Here is a 24128-nt window from a genome sequence, read left to right on the forward strand (position 1 = left end):
CTTATGGTGCAACCAAGATTAATTCAGTGATTGCAGCAAATTGGAGGGGAAAAAAAGGAGGGAGGAACATCATTTATAGCAGCTGTTTATGAAAGAGAAATGTTTTTAAGTAGTTCCTTCCATGTTGGAGCTTCTTAATGCAGAGAGCAATGTGCACAACTAGGTGGAATTCACAATGTGCACAACTAGCTGGAATTCACTCACAAGTCTGCTGCCTCAATCTCAATTTCCTCTGCCTTAAACTGCATGAGCAGGTGCAGAAAATTCCTGTCCTGTGACAGAATCTTGTCAGGATATCACATTTCATTGTGGGCAAATGGAGTGGGAATGGGGCTTCTCTGAGACTCAGTGATTGCTCAGGGATCAATCTTTTTTCTCCTCCAGAACATGGGTGACCACTGGGCACTTTTTCATGGATTGAGGGTTTGATTGTGCTTTGAACATGGGTGACCACTGGGCACTTTTTCATGGATTGGAGGTTCTGATTGTGCTTTGAACATGAGTGACCACTGGGCACTTTTTCATGGATTGGAGGTTTGATTGTGCTTTGGACATGGGTGACCACTGGGCACTTTTTCATGGATTGGAGGTTTTGATTGTGCTTTAGGAGCAGCTGCTGCTTCCTTGCTGCCTGTGGCCCTGTGTGCTGCTGGCACAGGACAGGGCTGGCTCTGACTCTTCCCCTGTCTCTCCCAGCACATCTGCTTGGACTGTAAGAAGAATTTTTGCACGTCCTGCTCAAACCAGGCCGAGGGTGGGCCCCTGCTCTGCCACCTGTGCCAGCGCTTCCGAGCCACGGCTTTTCAGCGGGAGGAGCTGATCAAGATGAAGGTGAAGGATCTGAGAGATTATTTGGCCCTCCATGAGATTTCCACAGAGTTCTGTCGTGAAAAGGAGGACCTGGTATTCCTGATCCTTGGCCAGCAGCCTGCAATTACCCAGGAAGATCAGATAAGAACAAACACATTTAATACCAGTGCCCGTGAACAGCAAGACTTTGTGAGTCACCCCCCAGCCAGCCTGGCCTCTCCTACCTCACACGATGAGTCCTCAGTGTCTGCAGATCCCATCTCAAGTTCAGAAGCTCAGGAACACCAACAGGTACAATCTCTGGCCAGAACCATCTTTTGCAAACTCATTCATCTCCATTTTTGGATTAACTACTAGGATGTTGCACAGGTTTTGCTGTGTAAAGCTGTGATTTGCTGTCACTGACTTTGATGTGCTGTTCATTATGGAATTAAATTTGGTGGGCAGTGCTGAATATCTCAAGCATTCACTCTCAGAACATCACCACTGCTCTGGGATGTGTTTTCTCTGGTGCTGTGATCCACACTTCCACAAGATGCTCCTGTGACTGCTTCCTTTGGTACTTGATGGTTTCTGGCACGTGTTTGTAGGTGTAATTAAATTGGTGATTCTGTTCTTGAATTCCTGTGCCAGGTAACAAGGACAGTCTAAAGCAGGAGCTGGTCAGAGCTGATGGGGGCTGGGTGAGGATTTTGGTGTCTCCTGCACTCAGATCAATGGAAGACAAGCCCTGAGTCTGTTGCCAAGTCTTGGTTTATGATGAACCTGCAGTTCTGATGAACCTCGGCAGGGGCATTTGAGTTTAATTATTTTTTATTGACCTTGCTTTGTTTGTTTTTCTGCTCTCTGCTAAAGGAAAGTTTACTCAGTGTTTGACATCTGCTCCTTGTCCTGTTACAAAGTTAATGGGTGTATTCAGTTTCCTGTGGGCCAGAGCTGTGAAAATGTGTGTACCTTCTGCTTCCTCAGCAGATTTATCTAGTTCAAAAGAAGAGTTCTCCTGGGAGAATGTTTTTTATAAATCATTAAAAGGCATTTTCATTCCCTGTTTTTCTGGATATTGCCATTCCAGGTTTTTACCAGCTCTGCTCTCTTCCCTCACTGCCCCATGATCCATTTCAGCTGCTTGTCCTGACTTGCATGACATGGTGCTGCAGTTCAGGCTCTTTGATCCTCACTGTTATTCTTGGGCTCTGTAAATATTAACAAGTCCCCACTTGGATAAGTGGGACGGTAACATTACAGTCTCTTTGTCAGTAGGAAAGCAGAGGGAGCAGTGGCTGCTGGGGGTGAGTCAGCTGAAATTACACTGCTCATTTGATCAAGAGTTCAAAGAACTGCCCAGCTTTTCTCCTGCAGCCCTGTCACTGCTGCTCCCTCACTATCTCTGCCCACTCCAGACCCCAGCTGAGGAGATTTTGCCTGGTTCCTGTGAGATCTGAGCTGTCAGAGGAGGCTTCTGCAGAACTTTGCACTGAGAGCTCTGACATCCCACCAGAGCACAGTGTGACCCTCAGGGAAGGACTGCACATACACAATTACAAATTTGTGTATAAATTTGGTCTCCTCCTGATCCAGCCTGGAGTTCTGTACTGGGGCTTTAAAGTTCCTTAGTGTGATTGCTGCCAGGGAAAACCCTCTGTGAGTGTGCCTGGCTTGTGCCTTGTCCTGCCTGTGTCCTTCCAGAGCTCAGGGGCTGCAGGGACACTGTCCTGGAGTTGATTTCCCTCCAGAAACCCACAGCTGGTGAAAGCTTCGTTTCCTCTTGCAGGCCAATGGTCACGTGCCTCCGAGCCCAGCTGAGAATGCAGCAGAAGAAGCAGCAGCAGAGGATGAGATACAGGTTTGTGTGTCCTGGGATTGATGGCAGGGAACACCAGGTTTCCTGGGCTGGATGAACACTGAGAATGACCAACCCCTTCTGTGGCATCATCTTGTCCTCCACACACAGAAAGAACTGGTGTCACTTGGACACCATGGCAGGAATTATTAACTTCTATCTCAAGATTTGTGTTCCTGGTAGATGAATATTACTGCGCCTGTGAGGGCACTGGCTGGTGAGAGAGGGATGGTGAATCTTGTTTCTTGAATCTGAAGGCTTGATTTATTAAGATATTATATACAATACATTATTACTATACTAATAGAATATAGAGAGAGGTTTTGCAGAGCAGCTAGGCTAGCTAAGAATAGATAGAAAAGAATCTAAAACAAAGTTGTGGCCAAGGACTCAGTCCCCTGGCTCAGTCCCCCTTAATTATAAACATAGGAAATGAGCCAATCAAGGTGTCCCTGTTGCATTCCCCAGCAGCTGATAATAATTGTTTACCTTGTCTTCTGAAGCCTCTGGCCTCCAGAAGACGCAGAAATCCGAAAGAAAGGATTTCTGTGGAGAAATGTCTGTGACAGATGAATTCAGAGTAGCCACTTCTCTGCACACCCAAACCCAAATCCCTGTTAGCACACATGCTGTAAGTTGATTTTAATCACAGTTCAGGGTGCTGAGGGCATGACTGATCCCCTGTGTGCTCCCCCAGTCCAGTGACTCCGAGGATAACCTGGTGCTGGGCAGGAAGGCCTCCCTGTCTGACCTGAGCAGCGTCGGGGACATCAACGCGCTCTCGGTGCGGCAGCTGAAGGAAATCCTCGCCCGCAACTTCGTCAACTACAAAGGCTGCTGTGAGAAATGGGAGCTGCTGGAGAGGGTCACTCGCCTCTACAGAGAGAAGGACCTTCAGCATCTAGGTGAGAGACAGCAAACACGGGCCTGTTGTCCAGGCTTTGCCTTTTCATGGACAGCTGTGGAGGGAAATAGAGCTTAGCTGACATTTCTGGTGCAGCAGAGTGAGGAGGAAGGGGGGAGTGTTTAGTACAGAGTGAAAAGAGCTGAGCTCTGCTCACCACTCCTCTCTCTCCTTGCACAGAGCTCTGGAAGCCCTGCAGCAGCAGCAGCACAAGGGCTGTGCATCCTTCGCCCTTGGTGTTGTGCATCCTTCACCCTTGGTGTTGTGCATCCTTCACCCTTGGTGTTGTGCATCCTTCGCCCTTGGTGTTGAGCATGTCCCCAGCAGATCCCACTGGGCACTGCCTCACCCTCACAACAGCTGTGTGGCTGTACATGACTGGATATGCTGAGCTCTTATCTCTTGGCTCGTGGTACCTGGCAGAGCCAGCAGGAAATGCCCTGCCCAGGCAGGAAACTGCCACCAAAGAGCAGCTGGGAGATGCAGGGCATGTGCTCAGAGCAGTGGCTCCCAGGGCAGCTGGGGTTTCACTCTCTTATCAACACTGTTCCTGGGCCTGCACAGGTGGCTGTGAGGGGACACAGGGGTGTAGAGAATGTATCTGACTTGATTGTCCAGATGCCAGTTTGCACTTGGAGGGGATTTCTTAAAAAAGACACATATTTTTAAATTACTTAGAAGAGAAACTTTAATACTTTGTTTCTCAGTGCTGTCCAAAGTAGTGTTGTTTTCTTAAACACGTCTCTCTAGGCTTTGTCTTCTATGGATGATCCAGGATTTAAGACAGCAGTTTTGGAGTAGCATTCTTTGATTACCTTGTGCTTTTGATGCAAGGTATCCTTTTCTTTCACTCTGTATCTGTGTTCAATCCCTTGGTGATTGTGTAACAGCAGAGGAGCTGGCACAAGGGGCTGCTGCAGCACTGGAAAACCAAACTCTGCACACGTTCCAAGGCTGTCTTAAAAACTGAGACATCACTTTGGATCCTTTATCTCTGGAAAGCTTTAGCAGTTCTGTGAGCTCAGTATCAGAGAAGGTTCTTGTCAGTTGTTGAACCTGTCCTGATCAGAGCCCAGCCTGAGCCTCCCATGGTGATCAGCAAAAAGCACTTTTGGTTTAGCAACTCCCTTGGGGTTTCAGCCCCTGCCTGGTAACACTTCTCTCACCAAATCTCTCTCTTCTTCTGTTGCAGTTTTGGACACCGACGATCAACCTGGTGAGTGAGATCCTAAATCATGGAGTTGTTTATTGGGAAAAACCCTCCAAAGTCCAGTCTGCCAAGGCCACCCCTAAACCATGTCCCCAAATGCCACATCTACATGGCTTTTAACTCCCCCTCGGGTTGTTTATGCCCTGAGCAGGCTGTTCCAGAGCTTGACAACCTTTTGAAAATTAGTATCAGGAGAAATTTCTATCTAAATCTCCCTGGCACAACTTGAGGTCATTTCCTCTTGTGCTGTTGCTTGGGAAGAGACACCCCTGTTGCTTCATTTGCCTCATCACTGAGAATCTCAGTGGTTTTTGTTTCCATCTCACAGATGGAAACAAAAATTAACAACAAACATTTTACTGCGTAAAACATTGGAAACAAACATTACTGTGTAAAAGCTAAAACTTCTGCTCCTTGCCAGCTGATGGAGCAGCAATTCCTTTGCTCGCCTTGTCCCTTAGGGAATCCCTCCAGCAGAGCCGAGTGGGATTGCACAAACTGAAAATCTCAGTGTTTTTTGTTTCCATCTCACAGAAATTACTGTATAAACCCTAAAACTTTGCTCCTTGCCAGCTGATGGAGCAGCCACAAGGGCAATCCCTTTGTCCCTTAGGGAATCCCTCCGGCAGAGCCAAGTGGGATTGCACAAACCCACCCGCCCTCCCTTTGTCTGACCCGTGGGTGCTCTCCTGTCCCCTCAGGTGGTGCTGGGCCCCCCAGCGCCGAGGACAACCTGTGCAGGATCTGCATGGACGCTGCCATCGACTGCGTGCTGCTGGAGTGCGGGCACATGGTGACGTGCACCAAGTGCGGGAAGCGCATGAGCGAGTGCCCCATCTGCCGGCAGTACGTGATCCGCGCCGTGCACGTCTTCAGGACTTAGCGCGGCTCCGGGCTCGGGGCTGCCGTGCCTTAAAGCCTCCGTGCTCTTAGGGAAAGGGCCAACATCCCTGCCAACAGCCACCCTGGAGATTAGCGCGGACCCTGCTGCCAGAGAGGGAAGGAGGAAGCCTGGGGAAAGTGCTCTGCTCAAGCCGTGCCCCGCTCTGCTCATCCCACCATCGTGCTTTACACCGCAGTGCCTGGACTCCTCGGAGCTCATTGCCAGCAATCATTAACCACCTCCATCCTAGGATAATTTGAGGACAGATGGATGCCCAGCTTTCCACCAGGAAGATCAGCTCCAGAGGCTTTGTAGTTTCCTCTGAATAATAAAAGCGAACTGGGGTCTCAACAAGTGTCCTTTGTTTTGCTGCTCAGGCTCTGCCCAGCAACAACTTGATTTGCGAAGGTGAAAATGTCACTGTGCTTGTTAATTTTACTTTTATTTTTAATTTAATGTTAAATTGTTATGCTTGCAGGACAGGCAGACCATCCCTGCTTTCCCTAATTCCTAGTGCAATTGTGGAAAATGTGTAATTTTTAATCAAGGTTGTCATCGTATTATTGAAAATTGTTGGGGAGGGAGGCTGGGAAGGCTCAGCCTTGCCCTGTGTGCTGGGTTTTTGTTTCTGTGGTTTGGTTTTGTGACTTTGATTTCACAGCACGTGCCAGAGGTGGGGCTCAAAGTGAACTGTCCCCCCCTGCTGAGGGAGCTACAAACCCAAGGCTTGAGCCTTCCCCAGGGTTTGGTGAGGAAAGCACAGAGCTGCAGAGCAGTGAGGACTCCACTGCTACACAATCATATTTAAGTACAGGTGACTTTTTCTTTTTTTAGAAGGGAATCATGGAAGAAAGCTTTGTCTCCCTTGGCTCCATGAACAATCTCCACTGCAGATCAGCTTCCCCGTCCTCCCCAGGGCTCAGTTTGACAGGTCTGTTACCTTCCACTGCTTACAAAAGCAGTTTTGTCCTTTTTGCTAGGGAGGGTGGGGAGAGGCTGTGGCCTGATCCCTGACAGCTCCTGGGCTGTGTGTTCAGCTGGAAGAGGAGTCTGGCAGTTCCTCCTGGAGGTGATTTTAACTCGTGTAATTTCCCCTCAGTGGCCTGCAGGCACCCAGGGCTCCCAGGCTGCCCTCAGCATGGATGGCACTGTGCCCAAGCTGTCCTGGCTGCTCAGGACAGGGGCTGGCTCTGTGTGCCAGCCTGGCTGCCAGCAGAGAACAGCACAGAGCCAGGGGGGCTCCTGGGGCACTGCAGGGACTCACCAGAGCTCCTGGGCAGTGATGGCAGCAGCACAGGCACCTGGACACTTCCAGCAGCAGCTCTGAGTGCAGGGTCTGCTCTGGGAGCTGCAGCCAAAGCAACAGCTGGGGTGACACATCCATGGCTCAGGAGAGAGGCAGAGATGTCTCACTGAGGGGCTCTCAGAACTCCACAGAACTGCAGCTTGACTGCACTCAGCATTCTGAGCCCTACCTCTGTCTCAGGTCAGGCTGTTCTTTCATCTCTGACTTAAGGTGTAACAGATCCAGCAGGAGAAAAAAGTGAACAAGTCAGTGCAGAGAAAAGGGCAGCTAAGGAGTGACTCTGTTTGCAGAGAGCACAGGGAGCTCCAAGAGCTGCAGGAACACACAACGTGCTGAACAGCCTCGTTGGGGAAATCCACTGTGAAAATTCATGTTGTCATATTTTTCAATAAACTCAGGGCTGGGGGAATTCAGCAGGAAGAAGATGATTCCCCTATGGACAGATGTACTTTTCCTTGTACAGGGTAGGATTATTGTCTACAGCAGTCAAATCAAGCTGCAGATCAATGCCTGAGATTTTAGGGATGAGAAGATCCACCCACCCTGTGACTCCAAAATGTGCTTTGTGAAGGGAGGACTCTTCTTGTTTCCCTTGTAAAAATGGATTCTCTACTTATGGATATGAGTGAGTTGTTTTTAAAGGAAAATCAAAACCTGGAGGAAACTGATTAATGATCCAAAGGAATATAATGTTCTGAACTAATAAAGTAAATGGAAATATTTATGTGCTTTATGTACACTGTACATTGTTTAAAGATTTTAAAACTTAATATTCTACTTGAAAGGACATGTTATTCACTATTAAATCCTCTGGTACTATGACAGTTCAACTTACTAGTTTTGGTACAGAAGTTTGGTTTATAATTTTATAATAAAGTTGAATTGTGATTTAGTTATCTTTGTTTCTGAATCTGTTACAAGCAGAGATCCAACAGCTACTGCTGGACCTCAGCCAGAAATTGGGATCCCAGGTGCTGAAATGCTGTTAGTGGGGGGTACAGGGGAAAAAAAATTACCTGACAGCACAAATGACCTTGGCAGCACAACCAAGAGCCCCATGGAGCTGCTGCTCTGCTCTCCTGAGCAGGCAGAGAAGAACCTTTGGAAAATAAATCCTGACAGCAAAGAAGAAGCTGCTTCAGTTTTATTTATCTATAAAAATACCCAATCTTTAAAAACCCAAGGAGACTAAACCAGCACCTGGATAAGGGTGGTGGTCTACAAGTACGGGCAGGAAAATGGGATTCAGCAGTGACATTTCTTCAGAGAACTTTTTAAATTCATTCCATAGGGCTGCTCTGGATCTCTGCAGCTACTGAGGGCACTTCTGTCTATCCACCCCTCCACGGAGGGAGGGATCTCCCGTTCCCTCCCCTCCCATTCCCAGCTGTGTGTGTCAGCACTGCCCCCTGTGCTAGCAGGGCGCCACCAGCCTGCGCTTCCTGATGCACTCCCAGATCCACCTGGGCGTCACCCGCTGTGCCCCGGGGTTGTCATCAATGTCCCCACCAAGCACGTGGGTGGCCGAGGCCGTGTCAAACTCCTCCACCAGGTCCCCGTCGAAGGCGATGAAGTAGCGGCGGATCCGCGCAAAGTCCGGCACCGAGGGCGCCAGGTACAGCTTCACCCCCGTGAAAATGTCCAGCAGGGGCTGCTGGGGGAGGAAACACAGCTTGGGGAAAACATTCCCTGGAATGGAAATGCACACAGGCATTGGAATGGAAATGGACAGAGGCATTCCATGGAATGGAAATGGACACAGGCATTCCTTGGAATGGAAATGGACACAGGCATTCCTTGGAATGGAAATGGACACAGGCATTGGAATGGAAATGGACACAGGCATTACATGGAATGGAAATGGACACAGGCATTCCTTGGAATGGAAATGGACACAAACATTCCTTGGAATGGAAATGGACACAGGCATTCCTTGGAATGGAACACAGGAATTCCTTGGAATGGAAATGGACACAGGCATTCCTTGGAATGGAAATGCACACAGGCATTCCTTGGAATGGAAATGCACACAGGCATTGGAATGGAAATGCACACAGGCATTCCTTGGAATGGAAATGCACACAGGCATTGGAATGGAAATGCACACAGGCATTCCTTGGAATGGAAATGCACACAAGCATTCCATGGAATGGAAACGGACACAGGCATTGGAATGGAAATGGACACAGGCATTCCTTGGAATGGAAATGCACACAGGCATTCCTTGGAATGGAAATGGACACAGGCATTGGAATGGAAATGGACACAGGCATTGGAATGGAAATGGACACAGGCATTCCTTGGAATGGAAATGGACACAGGCATTCCATGGAATGGAAATGGACACAGGCATTCCTTGGAATGGAAATGGACACAGGCATTCCATGGAATGGAAATGGACACAAGCATTCCTTGGAATGGAAATGGACACAGGCATTCCATGGAATGGAAATGGACACAGGCATTCCTTGGAATGGAAATGGACACAGGCATTGGAATGGAAATGGACACAGGCATTCCTTGGAATGGAAATGGACACAGGCATTGGAATGGAAATGGACACAGGCATTGGAATGGAAATGCACACAGGCATTCCTTGGAATGGAAATGGACACAGGCATTCCTTGGAATGGAACACAGGAAATCCTTGGAATAGAAGTGAACAGGTGTCACGGACATATTTTATGAAAAATCTTTTCTCCTGAAAGGCTGAGGGGCCTCAGAAATGCAATGTAAACAAAAATGATCAGCTGCTGTGGAATGCAACAGGTGCATCTGTGATTTGTCTCATGTGGTTGTTTTTAATTAACGGCCAATCACAGTTCAGCTGGTCAGTCACAAGATTTTTAGATTATTATGACTCTCTGGTCAGTCACAAGATTTTATTCTTGTTCCTTTTCTATTCCTTGCTAGCCTTCTGATGAAATCCTTTCTTCTATTCTTTTAGTATAGTTTTAATATATAGTGTTCTTTTAATATAATATATATAATAAAATAATAAATCAGCCTCCTGAAGATGGAGTCAAGATTCTCATATCTTCCCTCATCCTGGTACCCCTGTGAACACTGCAGGCATTCCTTGGAATGGAAGTGAACAGACCCCAGCCTCCCCCACCCTGCTGTGGCCACTGTCCTGCCCCTCTGTCTGTACCTTTTTTCCATTGTCCTCCATCTCAGATGCTTTTCTCTTCTCCCCTCGTCTCTCCTCAGATTTTTGAGGGGATTCAATGACTCCTTTGCTGTCTGAAAACAAAAAATTTGGTTCATGCATGTGCTCTGTCCAGATAGTGGTTGTGTATTAATGTTAGGGGAAAGAGTAAAGAGCAGAAAGGGAAAGTTTTCTCTCCTCTTTCTGGAAAATCCATGAACTACTCTCACTAGTGAGACACATTTTTCTACTGGAAATGGTGTGGGGCAGCCTCGTGCCCCATTCCCAGGCTGCTGCTGTCACCTCTCTGTCCTCTGTGACACTGCTCAGCAACCTGCTTCATGTTCCAGCTCAATTCACAGGAAATCACCTCCAGCCACGTGTCCCTTTACACACATGAATTCCATCCAAATCAAATCAAACACTGGCTCATGGCCAACAATCTCACACCAGAGGGCTGTGACCTGCACAAGTGGGAGCAGTGAACACCACCCTGCACAGCCTCACCAGAGCTGTTTCCATCCCTCTTTTCCCAACCCCAGGACACCTCAGAGCTGTGGCTACTCCATTCCTACAGGGCCAAGCCAAGGATCTGAACAGCTTTGCCCATTATCCCTGAGATCCATGGGAAAGGTGGGATCATCCAGCCTCTCACACAAGGCAAGGGCCCAGAGGACACAGCCCAGGCTCCCTCCTGAAAGCACCATCACCTTACACCTTACCTTCTGCCTTCTGGGCTTTTGCAGGTGACTTGCTTGGGGGACTCTTAATACTGCTGTGAGGTGTGGAAGACCTGGAATTGCCATCATTCTCTCCACTGCTGCCAGCTGTGGACTCATCTTCCTCCCCAGCTGTAACACTGAAATCAGCCTTCTCCTTGGAGAGCTGGTACAGCTCCTGCCCAGAGAAACAGCACAGATCATGTCTGACACTGGAGATGAGCTGTGATGCACAGACTGCTCTGGTGTTTTCTCCCTGAAGTGTTTGCTCAAAAGCATTTTCTTCCTGCACCCCTCTGCAGTCATTTTCCTGTCACCTCTGTCCCAGCTCCCTGCATTCCACCCCTCTCCTGGCATTAAAGAGGAGCTAAAGCCACATCCACATCATCTGCAACAGGGCAAGAGCCTGAAGGATGAGCAGTGCCCAGTCTGACTGTGGGAAGGGCCCATCTGCAGAGGAGTTTGCTCCTCTCTCCTCCCCACGGGGATGGCACTGGGGTGGCTGCAGCCCAGGGGGTTCTGGCCAGTGCCACTTGGCCCCTGTGCTCCAGGGTACCCACAGACACTTTCCAAATGCCTCTCCCAGCCTCAGCAAGTGATGGGAAACTGAGCATGGAGAGAACAAAGGTCTGCCAAGGAGGTGGTGGAGTCACTGTCCAAAAGCCTGGATGTGGCACTCAGTGTCATGGTTTAGCTGCTGAGGAGGTGTTAGGTCATAGGTTAGACCTGATGATCTCAACAGGTCTTTTCCAACAGAGTTCATTCTGTCACTCTGTGGTCACCTCTGAGGAAGGCAATTCCTCACCCTGCCACAGGAGCTGATGGAACCAATGCCTGCAGGGACTTCTCTGACAGGGCACAGCAACACAACAGCTCAAGGGACCTGAGAGCCTCCAGCAAAACAACCCAGCCCGAGCCTGGCACAAAGGGAAAAGGGAAAGTGCCACTAGAGGCAGGAGGTGCCTTCAGTGCATGCTGTGATCTGCTGAAGCTCAGCCTGGTGCCAGGAGCTGCAGGGCCCCTGCTGACCCACCTTGAGCTGCTGCAGGTTGGTGGCTGTCTGCCAGTCCTTGTCATCGCGGATGCGCGTGCAGCGCGGGAAGCGGATGGAGATCCCGTCAGCCGTGTGCGCCTCGGCCCTGGAGAACTCGGCCCCCGTGATCTCCCACACCGGGGCCTTCTGAACACAGGGAGGGAGGAGGGAGCAGTGTCACACCCTGTGCTCCCTCAGAGCCACCTGAGACAGCCATGGCACACCCTGTGCTCCCTCAGAGGCCATGGCACACCCCTGTGCTCCCTCAGAGGCCATGGCACACCCTGTGCTCCCTCAGGGGCCACCTGAGAGAGCCATGGCACACCCTGTGCTCCCTCAGGGGCCACCTGAGAGAGCCATGTCACACCCTGTGCTCCCTCAGAGCCACCTGAGACAGCCATGGCATACCCTGTGCTCCCTCAGGGGCCATGGCACACCCTGTGCTCCCTCAGAGCCACCTGAGAGAGCCATGGCACACCCTGTGCTCCCTCAGAGCCACCTGAGAGAGCCATGTCACACCCTGTGCTCCCTCAGAGGCCATGTCACACCCCTGTGCTCCCTCAGGGGCCATCTCAGACCCTGTGCTCCCTCAGGAGCCATGTCACACCTTGTGCTCCCTCAGAGGCCATGGCACACCCTGTGCTCCCTCAGAGGCCATGGCACACCCTGTGCTCCCTCAGAGGCCATGGCACACCCTGTGCTCCCTCAGAGCCACCTGAGAGAGCCATGGGACACGCTGTGCTCCCTCAGGAGCCATGTCACACCCTGTGCTCCCTCAGAGCCACCTGAGAGAGCCATGTCACACCCTGTGCTCCCTCAGAGGCCATGGCACACCCTGTGCTCCCTCAGGAGCCATGGCACACCCCTGTGCTCCCTCAGGGGCCATGGCACACCCTGTGCTCCCTCAGGAGCCATGGCACACCCCTGTGCTCCCTCAGGAGCCATGGCACACCCCTGTGCTCCCTCAGAGCCAGCTCAGAGTGCCTCACCCCCACTCACTCTCCATCTACACAGAGACCTTCCTGGTCACCTTCATTGTTAAAACCACTTTTTCTCTAAGCCTTCACTAACACAAAATGCCAATTTCTAAGCACACCTTCTCCTTCAGGCATGCTGACACATTCCCTACAGCAACAGCAACTTTTGGGTTGCAGTTGTGTTTCAACCCTTTAAAGTCAGATTTCTCATATCTCAAATTTAAAGCAAGCTCACTTCTGGAAGGGATTTAATGCACAAGAATATTTCCCAAAACTGCTGCAGGTGTGATTTCTTCATGAAGCTCTTAGCCTCAAATGCACCTGCAAGATTGAGAGATAAAAACTTGTGCTTAATTTCCCATTCCAAGTATGGAGATTTATTTTGTAACACAGACAACTTCTAAATTGTCCTTCTAAAGGGTTTATAGGAGACTGCAGAATAAGGGCTGGGAAATGTTAAATGTGAAATGATTATGAGAGCACTTACCTTTGGATCTGGGACAATGAAGTCTGGGTAGTAGATTTTGTTGATTTTTAGCCATCTTGGAATTTTACTAGGATCCTATTAATTAAAAGCACAAAATTCACATTATTGACACTTATCATCATATACAAACCTAATTTTACAACAGAAACTGCTGAAACACAACCTAGAAATAGATCAGCACAGAGGTATTACATTGCCTTTGCATGGATGGAACCTGCACTGATCTGCAGCCATTTCTTTAATCTAGAAAATCACAAATATTGCCTGAAACATAGCCCTCAATTCCTGTCATTTTGTGTGTGAAACAAGAACAGTTGCTCCAATTGTGATTCATTTAAAATTACCCATTTTTTTTAAAGATTCTACAACCTTAATACAAATGGCCTTCAGGATGTCAAGGTAATATTAAAATTTAGCTCTCTGTTGATTTTTCAAGTCTTGAAAAGCAAGATAAATCACTGACAGAAGTCTTAACTCCAACCCCAGGTTATGGAGCCACCAGACCAGAGTCTGACTGAGCACTTCCCTCCCACAGCCCCATCTAGTGACTGCCTTTGCCAATCACAACGTGCCCAAAAATCCAGATAAAAAATTGGGATCTTCCCAACAAAACCTTGTCCTAGCAAGAAACAGATGGTGCCTGGCTTCCCACTCAAGTGTCTGGGTACAGATCCCAGCAGTGCCTCCTCCAGGAGCTGGCTGCTCTGACTCCTCACTTGTGGTTGATGAGCTTTAACTCTGATTCATCCCTGGCAGGGCACTCCCAGCCTGCAGTGCAGCTGAGCCCTTGGCTGAGCATCCTTGGCTCCCCTCTCACCTTGCTGATCTTCACCATGTCCAGCTCTGTCTGCAGACGTGCCAGGGTGGCGTCATCGTGGCCACCAGAGCACTTGGTCACCGTGCACCACTTCTCACTCTTGGGGTCGTAGCAGCCCATGAGGAAGATGGACATCATCCCACCTGCACAGGACAGCAGGGCTCACACCTTGCACAGGACAAGCCACAGCTTTTCTGAGCCAAAATCCTTCTGTGGCTTTGGGGTTTGGGCTTGTGATGGCTGCAGGGCCACTGACAAAGCTGAGCAGAGCCCCTGCACTGGGCAACAGCCCAGCCCAACACCTCCAGCTCTGGAGCCACAGCAAGGACATGCAGCAGGTAACCACTGCTCCAGCCACCCTCATTCTGGAGGCCTGAACAGGAAAACTTTGGGAATTCCTTGAGCAGACAGAGCTCTGACTTAAGCCAACTCCAGACCTACCTTTGCTGCCTTGCCCATAGAAAGCCCCCAGCACCACCAGGTCAGCAGTGTCAGCCATGGCCCCCTCGTTGAGATAATCCTTCTTCACCTTCAGCCAGTGGCGTTTCCCTGGCTCATAATTACCCTGTGCAAAGGAAGGCAGAGCCCCCTCAGAGAGATCTCCTGGTGGGCAGCAGCTCCTCAGACAGCCCTGAGCCCTTTACCCAGCTCAGCAGCTCCTGAGCACAGCAGGAGGAGCAGCTTGGATTGGGTGTCAGCACTGAGAGGAACCCAGAGATGTTTCTGGAATGCTCAGGGTGTGATTCTGTCTCAGAGCTGACTGCTGTCATTCCCAAATTCCCAGCTGACACCAGCACAGAGTGAAAGGGAACTTGCCTTTAAATCCTTCAGCACCAGCCCTTCCAGCCCCTCCCTGATGACCCGGGTGATCATGTCTGCCAGATCTGAAGCTTTCTGCAAAGGAGAGGGTCCATGGTTAGCTCAGGACTCTAAAAAGGGCTCAGCTCTTCAGGCTTTGTGTTTGGAGCAGTGGTGCACTAAACCCAAAGCAGCTGCAAAGAGATGAAGAGGCACTTTCACAACAGTTTTCCAAAGAGGATCCTGTAAATGGATAAATTTTCTCTTTGCTGCACACCCAGCGACTACGTTGGGAATATGTCCCAAAAAGAGAAGGTTTGTCTGATTAAAAAATACCCCTCAGAGACATGGCTGCCCCACTGGCTGTGTCCCAGGATGTCCCAAGTCAGATTTGCTCAGCCAGCAGTGCCTGCTTCCTTCTCCATCCAACTGCCTTGGGACCTATGAACCATCTTTTACCCAAAATGTCCAAGTATTCTCCACCAAAGCCAAGGTGCCACAGAAATCAGCAGCAATGGGGAAAAACAATGGGACATCAGGCTTGTGCATAATCAAAGGAAAATCCCAGCATGCTGCTGCCTAAATGCAGATTTTAGCAGCCTGACTGTCTCAGGGCTGTGTGGGCACTGGAGGCTGCCAGTTTGGGAAGTCTGGCTCCCTTCAACCAGGCTGCAGTCACAGCTCTGCACTGCACAGCACACACTGAGTGACAGCAGGATTGAACTCCTCCTAACAGGGTCAGAGTGACAATGGCTACAAAATCATTAACAAGCCAGGAAACCTGAGGCATGCAAGTAAAGATTAAACTGAAGGGTTTGGGGACAGGAAAAGATGGGAATACAACATTGGCTCAAGAAGTCTTCCACATAGAGCAGAAGGAGAACCATTCTGCCAGGGTGAATTTGCAGAGTTAATAATAAAAAAAAAGTGCTGGAGGAGCAGGGTCAGGGTTGCAGGGGCACTCTGGACTCACTGTGACATGTTTCATCTCTGAGAACAGGATCCTGTTGGGGATCTCCACCATGTTGTCGTGGAGGAACTTGCGCCGTTCACAGAGGGGCCTGGAGCAGGGCATGGACAGTGAGGGACAGGCAGCAATCCCAACAGGAACATTGAAAAAAGCTGCTGAAGTCATTAAATCATCCTAGAGAGCTCCAGAGAGGACAACTAGCTCTTACTTTGTATCCTATCACTTCCTGGAGGAAATTCCAGTGTTAACAGTGTGTTTAGAGGATGTGAGATGAGCAGCTGAGATGCAGCTGATCCCAGCGTTTTGGAGAGCAAGAGGAGCTCCACAAAAGAACTCTTGGCACAGCAAGGTCCCTCCCATGCTGCCCTGATTTCCCAGTGAGTGGCGAGTCTGACAGCCCAGGTGAACTGGTCTGTCTGCATTAGTGGGGTTTTCCAGCCCAGGATTTCCAGTTCATCCCAGGAAACCAGCCCAGCCACTCTCCCTGGCAGCCATACCTGTCCATCAGGCTGATGTCATTGAAGTAGATGCAGTCAAACACAAACAGGCAAACGTTGGCATCCTGGAAAGCAGCTTTCTGAAATACAATTAAAACAATTCTGCAGTCACAGCAAACAGTTCTAGCAAAGTAATAAAATGATGGATTTTAATATCTGTAATATTTTAGGTATTATAAGCTTATGCCTCTTCTAAAAGAAGCATTCTGAGAATTCAGATTTACAGTGAATGAGTCCAAGCACAAGCTGAGAACATAAAAAATGTTCATTTCATAGGAATGGAAAATAATGCTAAAAATATTAATGGTTTTGGGCAATGCAACATCTGTCACTACTGCTGCAAAAAACCCACCACATTTCTACAGACAGCAGATTAATGGCTACTTTTAACTAAAGCACTTATAGTTTAATTTTCATTTTCCTGTCCTTTTCCTCACCCCCATTCAGCCTAGACACAAACACTCCATAACATTTGCATGGAATAATCACTGCATCCCTGTGGTCCCCCAGGCTGCCATACATTGATCAAGCCATGAGAAACAATGACAGAATTGTAACATTTTCCAAATATTTTTTTTTAGTATTATTGAAATTAATTTCTGTTAATGTCCTGCCAGGGATAAGGTTAATATCAAATCTACTATATTAGAGTGGTAGCTTTTCAATGTCAGCCTTCTCAATAATCTTATTTTTTTTCCCCAGATGCTCTAACAAGCACCAGAGCTCTGAAATTATCCTGTGATAACAGATTGTGTTTATGTTAGCAGTGTAACAGCCTCCAAACACAAAAAGCATTTTTATTTATTTTTGTTTTTACCTTGTGCACACCAAGAGTCCCAAAAGGAAGTGGCTTGCCAGTTTTATTGTCAATCAGGAGAACTTCTGAATCCAGAATCATACTTTGCCCACCAGGGAAAGCCTGGGGGATGAAATCCTTGAAATGGGCTACCTTGGGAAAAGAAAAAAAAGAAAAAAAAAAAGGAAAATAACTGGCTGAAGAGAGGGATTCACTCCAATGCAAGTGTTTTCTCCATAAGTATATGAGGCACATCTGCACTTCTATGGTGCCCAAAAACAGAAAAATGAGGCTTTAATAAACAGAACCAAGTCACCCAACTGGCAGCAAGGCTCCCAAAATGCAGTGCATAGAGAGGATTCTACAGCAGACAGATGAAATTTAATTCCAAGCTCTTAATGTGTTCCAAAATTAAATTATTACAGTTTTAGGTGTTGCTTTTCCACATTCTACACTGAATAAAGCAGGAATGAGAAAGAATTCTCCTTGCCTATAGAAGGAAATATTGGGAATGCAGAGGAGCTGGCTGAGGGGTGATGTAGTTAGAGTCCTATGTACTGGATAAGTGGGTCCTAGTTGCTCTAAATGAGCCACAGCTGTGAAGTCCTTAGTTGGGCAGCAGCTGTGGCTTGCAAAGATAACTGGGATAAAAGGGGGTGGGTCGAGAGCCCAGGAGGAGCCCCTGAGAAGCTGCATGGTAGAAAACCAGTTAGAAGGTATGGACTTTAAGAATATAATAACAATAGTATGGGACTCTAGAAATATGAAATATAATAAAATAACAACAATAGGGTGAGGCAGTGCCCAGTGCTTACTTTGTGGGGGAGCACAGGCTTGAGGCTCCTGCTGAAGTAGCTGAAGTGATCCCCGTTCTTGTGCACCTGCACGCGCTCGCCGTCGTACTTGATCTCGGCGTACATCCCGTTGGGACACTTCTTCATGGCATACTCGATGGACTTGCAGGCCTCAGCCTGGGGACACAGGGGACAAACCCCAGGTGACACATGGAACATAAAGCTACTCTTACCCAAGTTCATGAATGAACTACAATGAGTCCCCTTGCAGAGCTTTTTGTCCAGAATCTCTGTTAGCGAGTCCAAGTTTTCCTTAATTATTCACTTACTAATATCTGCATATGCCCAGATAATTACAGCTTTTCAGTGCTTATCCCCTCCAAAAGCTTTAAAATGTGCACTGTGCCTTCTGTAGGAGTGTGCTCAGCCCACAAGTAAATATTTAACTCTGCTTTGTTCACACAAAAAGCCTGACTTATTTGAATCTCTAATCCACTGGAAAGCTTACACTCTTTCCAGAGAGAGGATCAACTTCTGCAATGAGAGCAAACAAATACAAAAGACTGAGAGCAAGGGAAGGTTTTAGTTTGGCAGTTATTGAGTATATTGAATACTTGGCCTGGTGGAAGGAGATGCTTTCTAAACTGGAATTAAACAACCCTGAACACTGCACAGCCATTACCCTGGTTCCTGAGCCTCTCAGGTGAGGGTTAAACAATCCTGAGCTCTGCACAGAGCCAGCCCACACTGCCCTGGCTCCTGACCCTCCCAGGTGGGGTCTCTGTCCCTGCCTGGCTGCCAGGAGGGGCCCAACCTACCAGCATGGGCTGCACTGGGGTCATGAGTGAGGCCTGCACACTCAGGGTCTTCTTGAGCCCTGGCACCTTCTCTGCCTCCTGCTGGTTCTGCAGCACCCTCTCCACCACGTCCTGCAGGTTCCTCGAGGCCTTGAATGCCTCGTAGGCGTTGGGATCCAGAGCATCCAACCTGCAAGGCATGGAGAGAGGTGGACATAGATAAGCCCCAGGGCTGCTGCTGCTGCCTCAGGAAATGAGCTTTTCTGGATTCCTGTCACTCACACGTGCTTTGCTCCAGCATTCATTTTCAAGTCATGCTTAATTAGCCTGATGATGCACTTCAGGTCGTTGCCTGTACACCTGAAGAGGAAAAGATTCAGTCAAGGTATGAAGTGAACTTTCCAGTTGAAAAGAAAATCATCAAGGTCTCTTTAAAAAAAGGGCCCCCCTCTGCAGAGGGTCAAACTAATCATGTTAATAGTGACACCTCAGAGACACAAGGGAATATCCAAAAAGCTTTCCAGCATCTTGATGCCAACATTAACTCTGCCTCAGTGTTGATGTACCTTCCAAAATTTACTTAATTAATGCATCAAGAGTAACTTATCGGAAAATCCTCAGCCTCAGATCAACACAAACTGAGCCAGACCAAAAATCTTTGTCTAAATTACTTGAAGGCTTTTCCCAACATGCTTAAGAACAGCAACTTAATTAACAGCTAAGCACCACTAGGGTGTTGTTGAAAATCATTTGTTTGATTGAAGTGTCCTGACAGGCAGGGACAAAGTTCTCTAGCATGAACAAGCAGCCATAAAAGCTCTCCACTGCTGTCAAGGTGTCTCAATCACACCACTAACAGCAGCTTAAGATGCTAATTAAGTTCAGTTTCAGTGGCTCATGATTCATTTTTCACCCACTGCAGCTTGTAGAGAACCACTCCAAGTGTTTGGGCAAACCTTCAGAGGCTGATTCCTTCCCTCACCTGCGACTGATCTGCTGCAGGACACTCTGCTGGTCATCCTCCTTGGTGAGCTTGGACAGCTGCATGAGGAACTCATCCACCTCCTGGATGGTCAGGAGGCTCTTGGCTGCTGGAGGACAGGTCTTGCTCTGCTCGAAGAAGATTCTGATGGTCTCAGAAACATCTCCCTGTCTCCAAAAACAAAACCAGGGTGTGGATGAGAGGCATGGCCAGAGAATGGAGTGCCACAGGGGATTCTGCATGGTTTCAGTAAGGACTGCACAAAGAAATTGGAATCAAACACTTAAGGAAGCTGCCACGACACGTAAAGCTGCTCAGCTGTTTAATTTGCCAAGAAAGGTAATTAAGAGTACCAGCATCATCTCATGGCTCTATTTTTCACTGCTGCAGCAGCACAGACCCTTTATTTCCTCAGGATAAATCCACTTGTAAATCCAAGGACATGGGACAGGCTAGTGATGTCACTAGAAGGCAGTACACAGCAAGGCAATGAACAGAGATGAAAAAAATTAAAATTATTATCTAATTCACCCCTTTTCTGCACCTTGCAGTGAATCACAGGGTGCACAGTCAATCACAGGGACTCACTGCACAACTGAGCACCTGCAATTGCAGCAGCTTAATTGTAAGAACCAACTACAGCTGCCAGTGACAGGTCTGTTAATTGAATCCCAGGTTTTGATGTGTGATGGTACAAAAAGAGGAATATAACTCAGTTCTGTAGCAATGTGCCAGACAAAGAAGTTTAGAGAAACATATGCAGCCCACCTCGCCTAGGTAATTAGTCTTGCTTTCTAAAGCTTTGCCAGGTGAATTCTTGTCCTGCTTTCCATTTAAACATGATTTTCGACAGGTTCCAGATGGCAGAAAATGCTATGAAAACTGCTAAAGTCAAGGAAAACCAAAATAAATCACCAGCTCCCATTTTAACAGTCAAGCTAAGGAGTAAAAAACCTAAAGCATTACAGAATTTCCATAAGCAAAGAGCTGAACAGCAGAAATTAGGAGAGCAGCTGTCTGCACTCACCTGCTCCAGGTCCCGCACCATTTCTTCCTGGTTGCAGTTAAAAATCCTGCTGAACAGCTTTACAATCTGCTTATCATTCAAGTTGTAAACTATTTTAATGACACCTGGTAACAGCATCTTAATGGTCAGGTATACATCACCATGAAAACCATCTGGAAGAAAAAAAAGAAAAAAAAAAGAAAAAAAGCAGATTATAACAGTGAGGATTTATTTTCATGTCCAGGTTCTGGTTGGTTGTGTCCATTTGCGTAATCCTGGGGATAAAACCCACAGGTGGGGCTTGGAATTCTTAGGGGAAATAGCCACAATTTGCCTCTAAATTGGGCATCTACAACACCTGAGTGAGACATTTTTATCTGAATTTAGTATTTGTAGAGCTCACTTTTCAAATATTACCTCCGCAGCTCCGAAACCACCGCAGCACTGGGACCACACACAACAACCAGCTTTGAATGCCCCCTTTCCTTTTGAGACTTTGCAAAGCTGATTGTGAGAGAGCTGAGAATTCCCAGCTGGCTCCATACCTCCTGCAGACCCCTTCCTGAGGAAGTCCTGGATGATCTGGGTCTTGACGTTGTAGCTGGGTTTCTCAGCCACCATGGCGCAGAGCTTGCGGAACTCGCGCAGCAGGCAGTCCTTGTGCTGGGGGTCACACCTGGCTGCAGACAGGCTCGGCTGCTGCGAGGAAGGCTTGGCAGGAGAATCTTCTGAATTCTTTGGCTTGGCTGCATCAAACACATCACAAGTTGGTTTTGTAACAACGTGGAGGAAATGTTGGTGTTAGCTCTGCCTGGCAAGGTGGGAACAATCCCAGCTTCAGAGCTGAAATTTATGACTTATCTAAAAACCTTCCAAATGTTTTTACTCTTCACGTTACACTAGAATTTCCTAGATCTTAATTCTACTAGAAAAATATTACTAAACCATGGTGAAAATTAATGTCTCCTTGCAGATTCCTCTGTTTTATCAATTTTTATGGGAATACATCCCCATCCCTTTTGTCTCCAAACACCAATCTGATGTCTTTGGCTCTGGGCAGTCTGGAGTTCCAGGTGTGTGTCAGGTCAGTCAGAGCTCACAGATGGATTGTCCTGCTGGCACCTGCTCCCCAGGACACATTTTCCTTTCCATGAACACAACTGAGAATCCCTCAGCAGTTTTTTCCCAGATTTTGAGCTCCACGTGGGATAGCTTCAGCCTACATATTTAGTTTAGCTGCAATGAGCCAATGGATGTAGGGATGGAGTCAGCCTGACAATGCGGGTCATGGCAGAACCTTTGTCTCATTGGGAAAACTGGAAATCCAGATATCTTTCAAGAAGTTCTTTCAAGCCCTGACAGCTTTTGACGAACCAGAATTAAAAACCACTAAATCATCTATAGATAAAAACCTACCAATCTGAGCCAAGCTAAAACCCCTCTTGATGCTGAGATTAAAATAAATTGGATTTCCCAGAACCAGTTTCTTAATTCTTACCAGAGAATCCAGAGAATTTCTTTGGTGGATCTTTTGTGGTCAGCTGTCCTGTGGCAGTGAGTTTTGCCTGCACTATCACTTTTTTCTTTGGGGTACCTCCAGTCTTGGAATTGGCTTCTGGAAAGCAGAAAAGTTCAAAGAGACAGTCAGGAATAATCTCATACATCCCTCACCATATTATGTAGCTTATAAAGCAAACAGCCTTAAAAGAAATAGGAGTTGGAGGGGGAAAAAAACCCAAATGTTTATCAGATAACAAGAGTCAGAACAATATGTAATTCATTAAAGATCACAGAAAAAGGTGGAAATGGAAAATAACTGATGCTTCGTCATGGGTTTTATCTACCCATGAATTAAATCACCCAGGCCTTGTCCACAATCAGTTGTGACAAATGAATCAAGGAGTGTCACTGTAGAAGTGACCATTTTTCCCCTTTCCTACAGGGCTGAGACAGGGATTGGACCAGCACCACACACTTTGTCCCCAAGCCACCCAAATAAATCCATGAGGATTTCATGGCAAAGGCAAAGCTGGGTGACACCCTCTGGCATAACTTGAAAATAAGAAGAAAAGTTACCCTGGCACTGCCTCAAGCCTCACCTGAGATGTACTTGTTGATTGTTTCTTTCTCCTCATCCTGCAGCTCTTCCCACCCCTCCAAGTCTGTGATGTCTTCAATTTTCTTAGTGGTGGCCCGGGCCTTGTCCAGCTTCTCAAAGATGCACTTGACGTGGTACCACTCCTTCATGTCCCCTCCGGACTCGGTGAAAGGATTAGGAACAATCTTCCCAATGCGCACCATCCCCTTCACGATCTTCTCCTTGCACTTCTTGCAGCCCGCGGTGCCTCGCTTGGCATAGTCCACGCAGTACCGCTGCTCCGCCATGTCCCCGGCAGCCGCGCAGGCTGAGCGCAGCCAGCTGCCCAACAGCAGCGACAGAGGGAACGCGGGCTGCGGGGACGGCACAGGGACAGGCTGGGACAGCAGCTGGCACCAGCACCCGCGGCTGGCTCCGGCACGGCGGGACAGCGGCCTGGGCGCGGGGAGCTGTGGGCGAGGGCAGAACAGCGCTGTGCCCCGGCCGAGAGCGCGGGCGGCGTGTGACAGCGTCCGGCCGCCCGTGGGCATCCAGTCCGTGCGGAGGGTGCTGCGAGCGACACACGGGACACTGAGCACCCTCTGCCCGGCCCCAGCCTCCCCCCGGCACCCGCTCCGCAGCGGCCTCCACCGTCCCCGCTCCGCTGCCCCGCGCCCTCACGGCCCCTCATCGCTCCCAGGCCCGCTCCCGCTCCAGCCTCCCTCCGAGGCCGCTTTCCCGCCTTGCCCGCCCCGGCCCGACCACCGGCTCCTCCCGCCGCAGCAGGCCCCAGACCGCCCCTCCACCGCTCACCGAGCTCCTCACGGTGCCGCCATCTCGTCCCCTGTCCCGTCCGGACCCCGGGACCCTCCCCAGCCCCTCAGGCCGGGGCCGCCGCCTCAGCCGCCGCCGGGACACGAGCGCGCCAGCCCGGCTTCCGTAGGGCCACGCGCGCGCGCGGCGCACCGGGCCCCGCCCCTTCCTGCCCGAACAGCGGCTGAGGGGGCGGGAGCGCGCAGGCCACGCCCCAACGGGCCGCCTAGCCCCGCCCCCAGCACGCGCCGGGAGCGTTTTCCCGCCTCGGGCGCGGCTGGGGCGGCACCGGGAGCGCGCCCGGGGCCAGGGCGGGTCCGTGCCCTGAGGCGGCACCGGGAGCGCGCCCGGGGCCAGGGAGGGTCCGTGCCCTGAGGCGGCACCGGGAGCGCGCCCGGGGCCAGGGAGGGTCCGTGCCCTGAGGCGGCACCGGGAGCGCGCCCGGGGCCAGGGAGGGTCCGTGC

At 49.2% G+C, this 24128-nt stretch overlaps 2 protein-coding genes across 4 annotated transcripts in view; one reads left to right on the forward strand and one right to left on the reverse strand.

The window, feature by feature from the left end:
• RFFL (ring finger and FYVE like domain containing E3 ubiquitin protein ligase) overlaps positions 1–6274 on the forward strand; it is a 29570-nt gene extending 23296 nt beyond the window's left edge. For both annotated transcript variants that reach the window (XM_058037475.1, XM_058037476.1), the window contains 5 exons: positions 697–1101; positions 2582–2653; positions 3348–3555; positions 4747–4770; positions 5466–6274. In XM_058037475.1, coding sequence (XP_057893458.1) covers positions 697–1101; positions 2582–2653; positions 3348–3555; positions 4747–4770; positions 5466–5647 — 891 coding nt within the window. In that variant the 3' untranslated portion in view covers positions 5648–6274. The remainder of the gene's footprint in view (positions 1–696; positions 1102–2581; positions 2654–3347; positions 3556–4746; positions 4771–5465) is intronic.
• A 1808-nt stretch (positions 6275–8082) lies between these two features.
• LIG3 (DNA ligase 3) lies at positions 8083–23749 on the reverse strand. 2 transcript variants are annotated; one of them, XM_058037474.1, is made up of 20 exons: positions 23665–23749; positions 22874–23421; positions 22273–22389; positions 21320–21520; positions 20796–20947; positions 19769–19935; positions 19069–19146; positions 18808–18976; positions 18011–18166; positions 17217–17348; positions 16400–16479; positions 15906–15993; positions 14951–15028; positions 14576–14699; positions 14135–14277; positions 13318–13392; positions 11854–12000; positions 10824–10998; positions 10105–10196; positions 8083–8604 (listed from the first exon to the last, which is right to left on the reverse strand). In XM_058037474.1, the coding sequence occupies exons 2-20, from the start codon at positions 23400–23402 to the stop codon at positions 8368–8370; spliced, it is 2940 nt and encodes a 979-aa protein (XP_057893457.1). In that variant the 5' UTR covers positions 23403–23421; positions 23665–23749; the 3' UTR covers positions 8083–8367. The 2 variants fall into 2 exon arrangements, with proteins under 2 accessions (XP_057893457.1, XP_057893456.1); XM_058037473.1 differs by having other exon boundaries at positions 8083–8607.
• Between the last annotated feature and the right edge of the window lie 379 nt (positions 23750–24128).

The sequence above is a fragment of the Melospiza georgiana genome, chromosome 19, assembly GCF_028018845.1.
Source record: "Melospiza georgiana isolate bMelGeo1 chromosome 19, bMelGeo1.pri, whole genome shotgun sequence".
NCBI classification, from domain to species: Eukaryota; Metazoa; Chordata; class Aves; order Passeriformes; family Passerellidae; genus Melospiza; species Melospiza georgiana.

Excerpts from the sequence above, each read along its gene's own strand:
- LIG3 (XM_058037473.1), bottom strand. The coding sequence starts at position 23,402 with ATGCCCACGGGCGGCCGGACGCTGTCACACGCCGCCCGCGCTCTCGGC. Across the intron at positions 18,977-19,068 it reads AATGCTGGAGCAAAGCACGT|GTTGGATGCTCTGGATCCCA; the intron begins GTGAGTGACAGG and ends CATGCCTTGCAG. Across the intron at positions 12,001-13,317 it reads TCATTGTCCCAGATCCAAAG|AAGGCCCCGGTGTGGGAGAT; the intron begins GTAAGTGCTCTC and ends CCCTGTGTTCAG.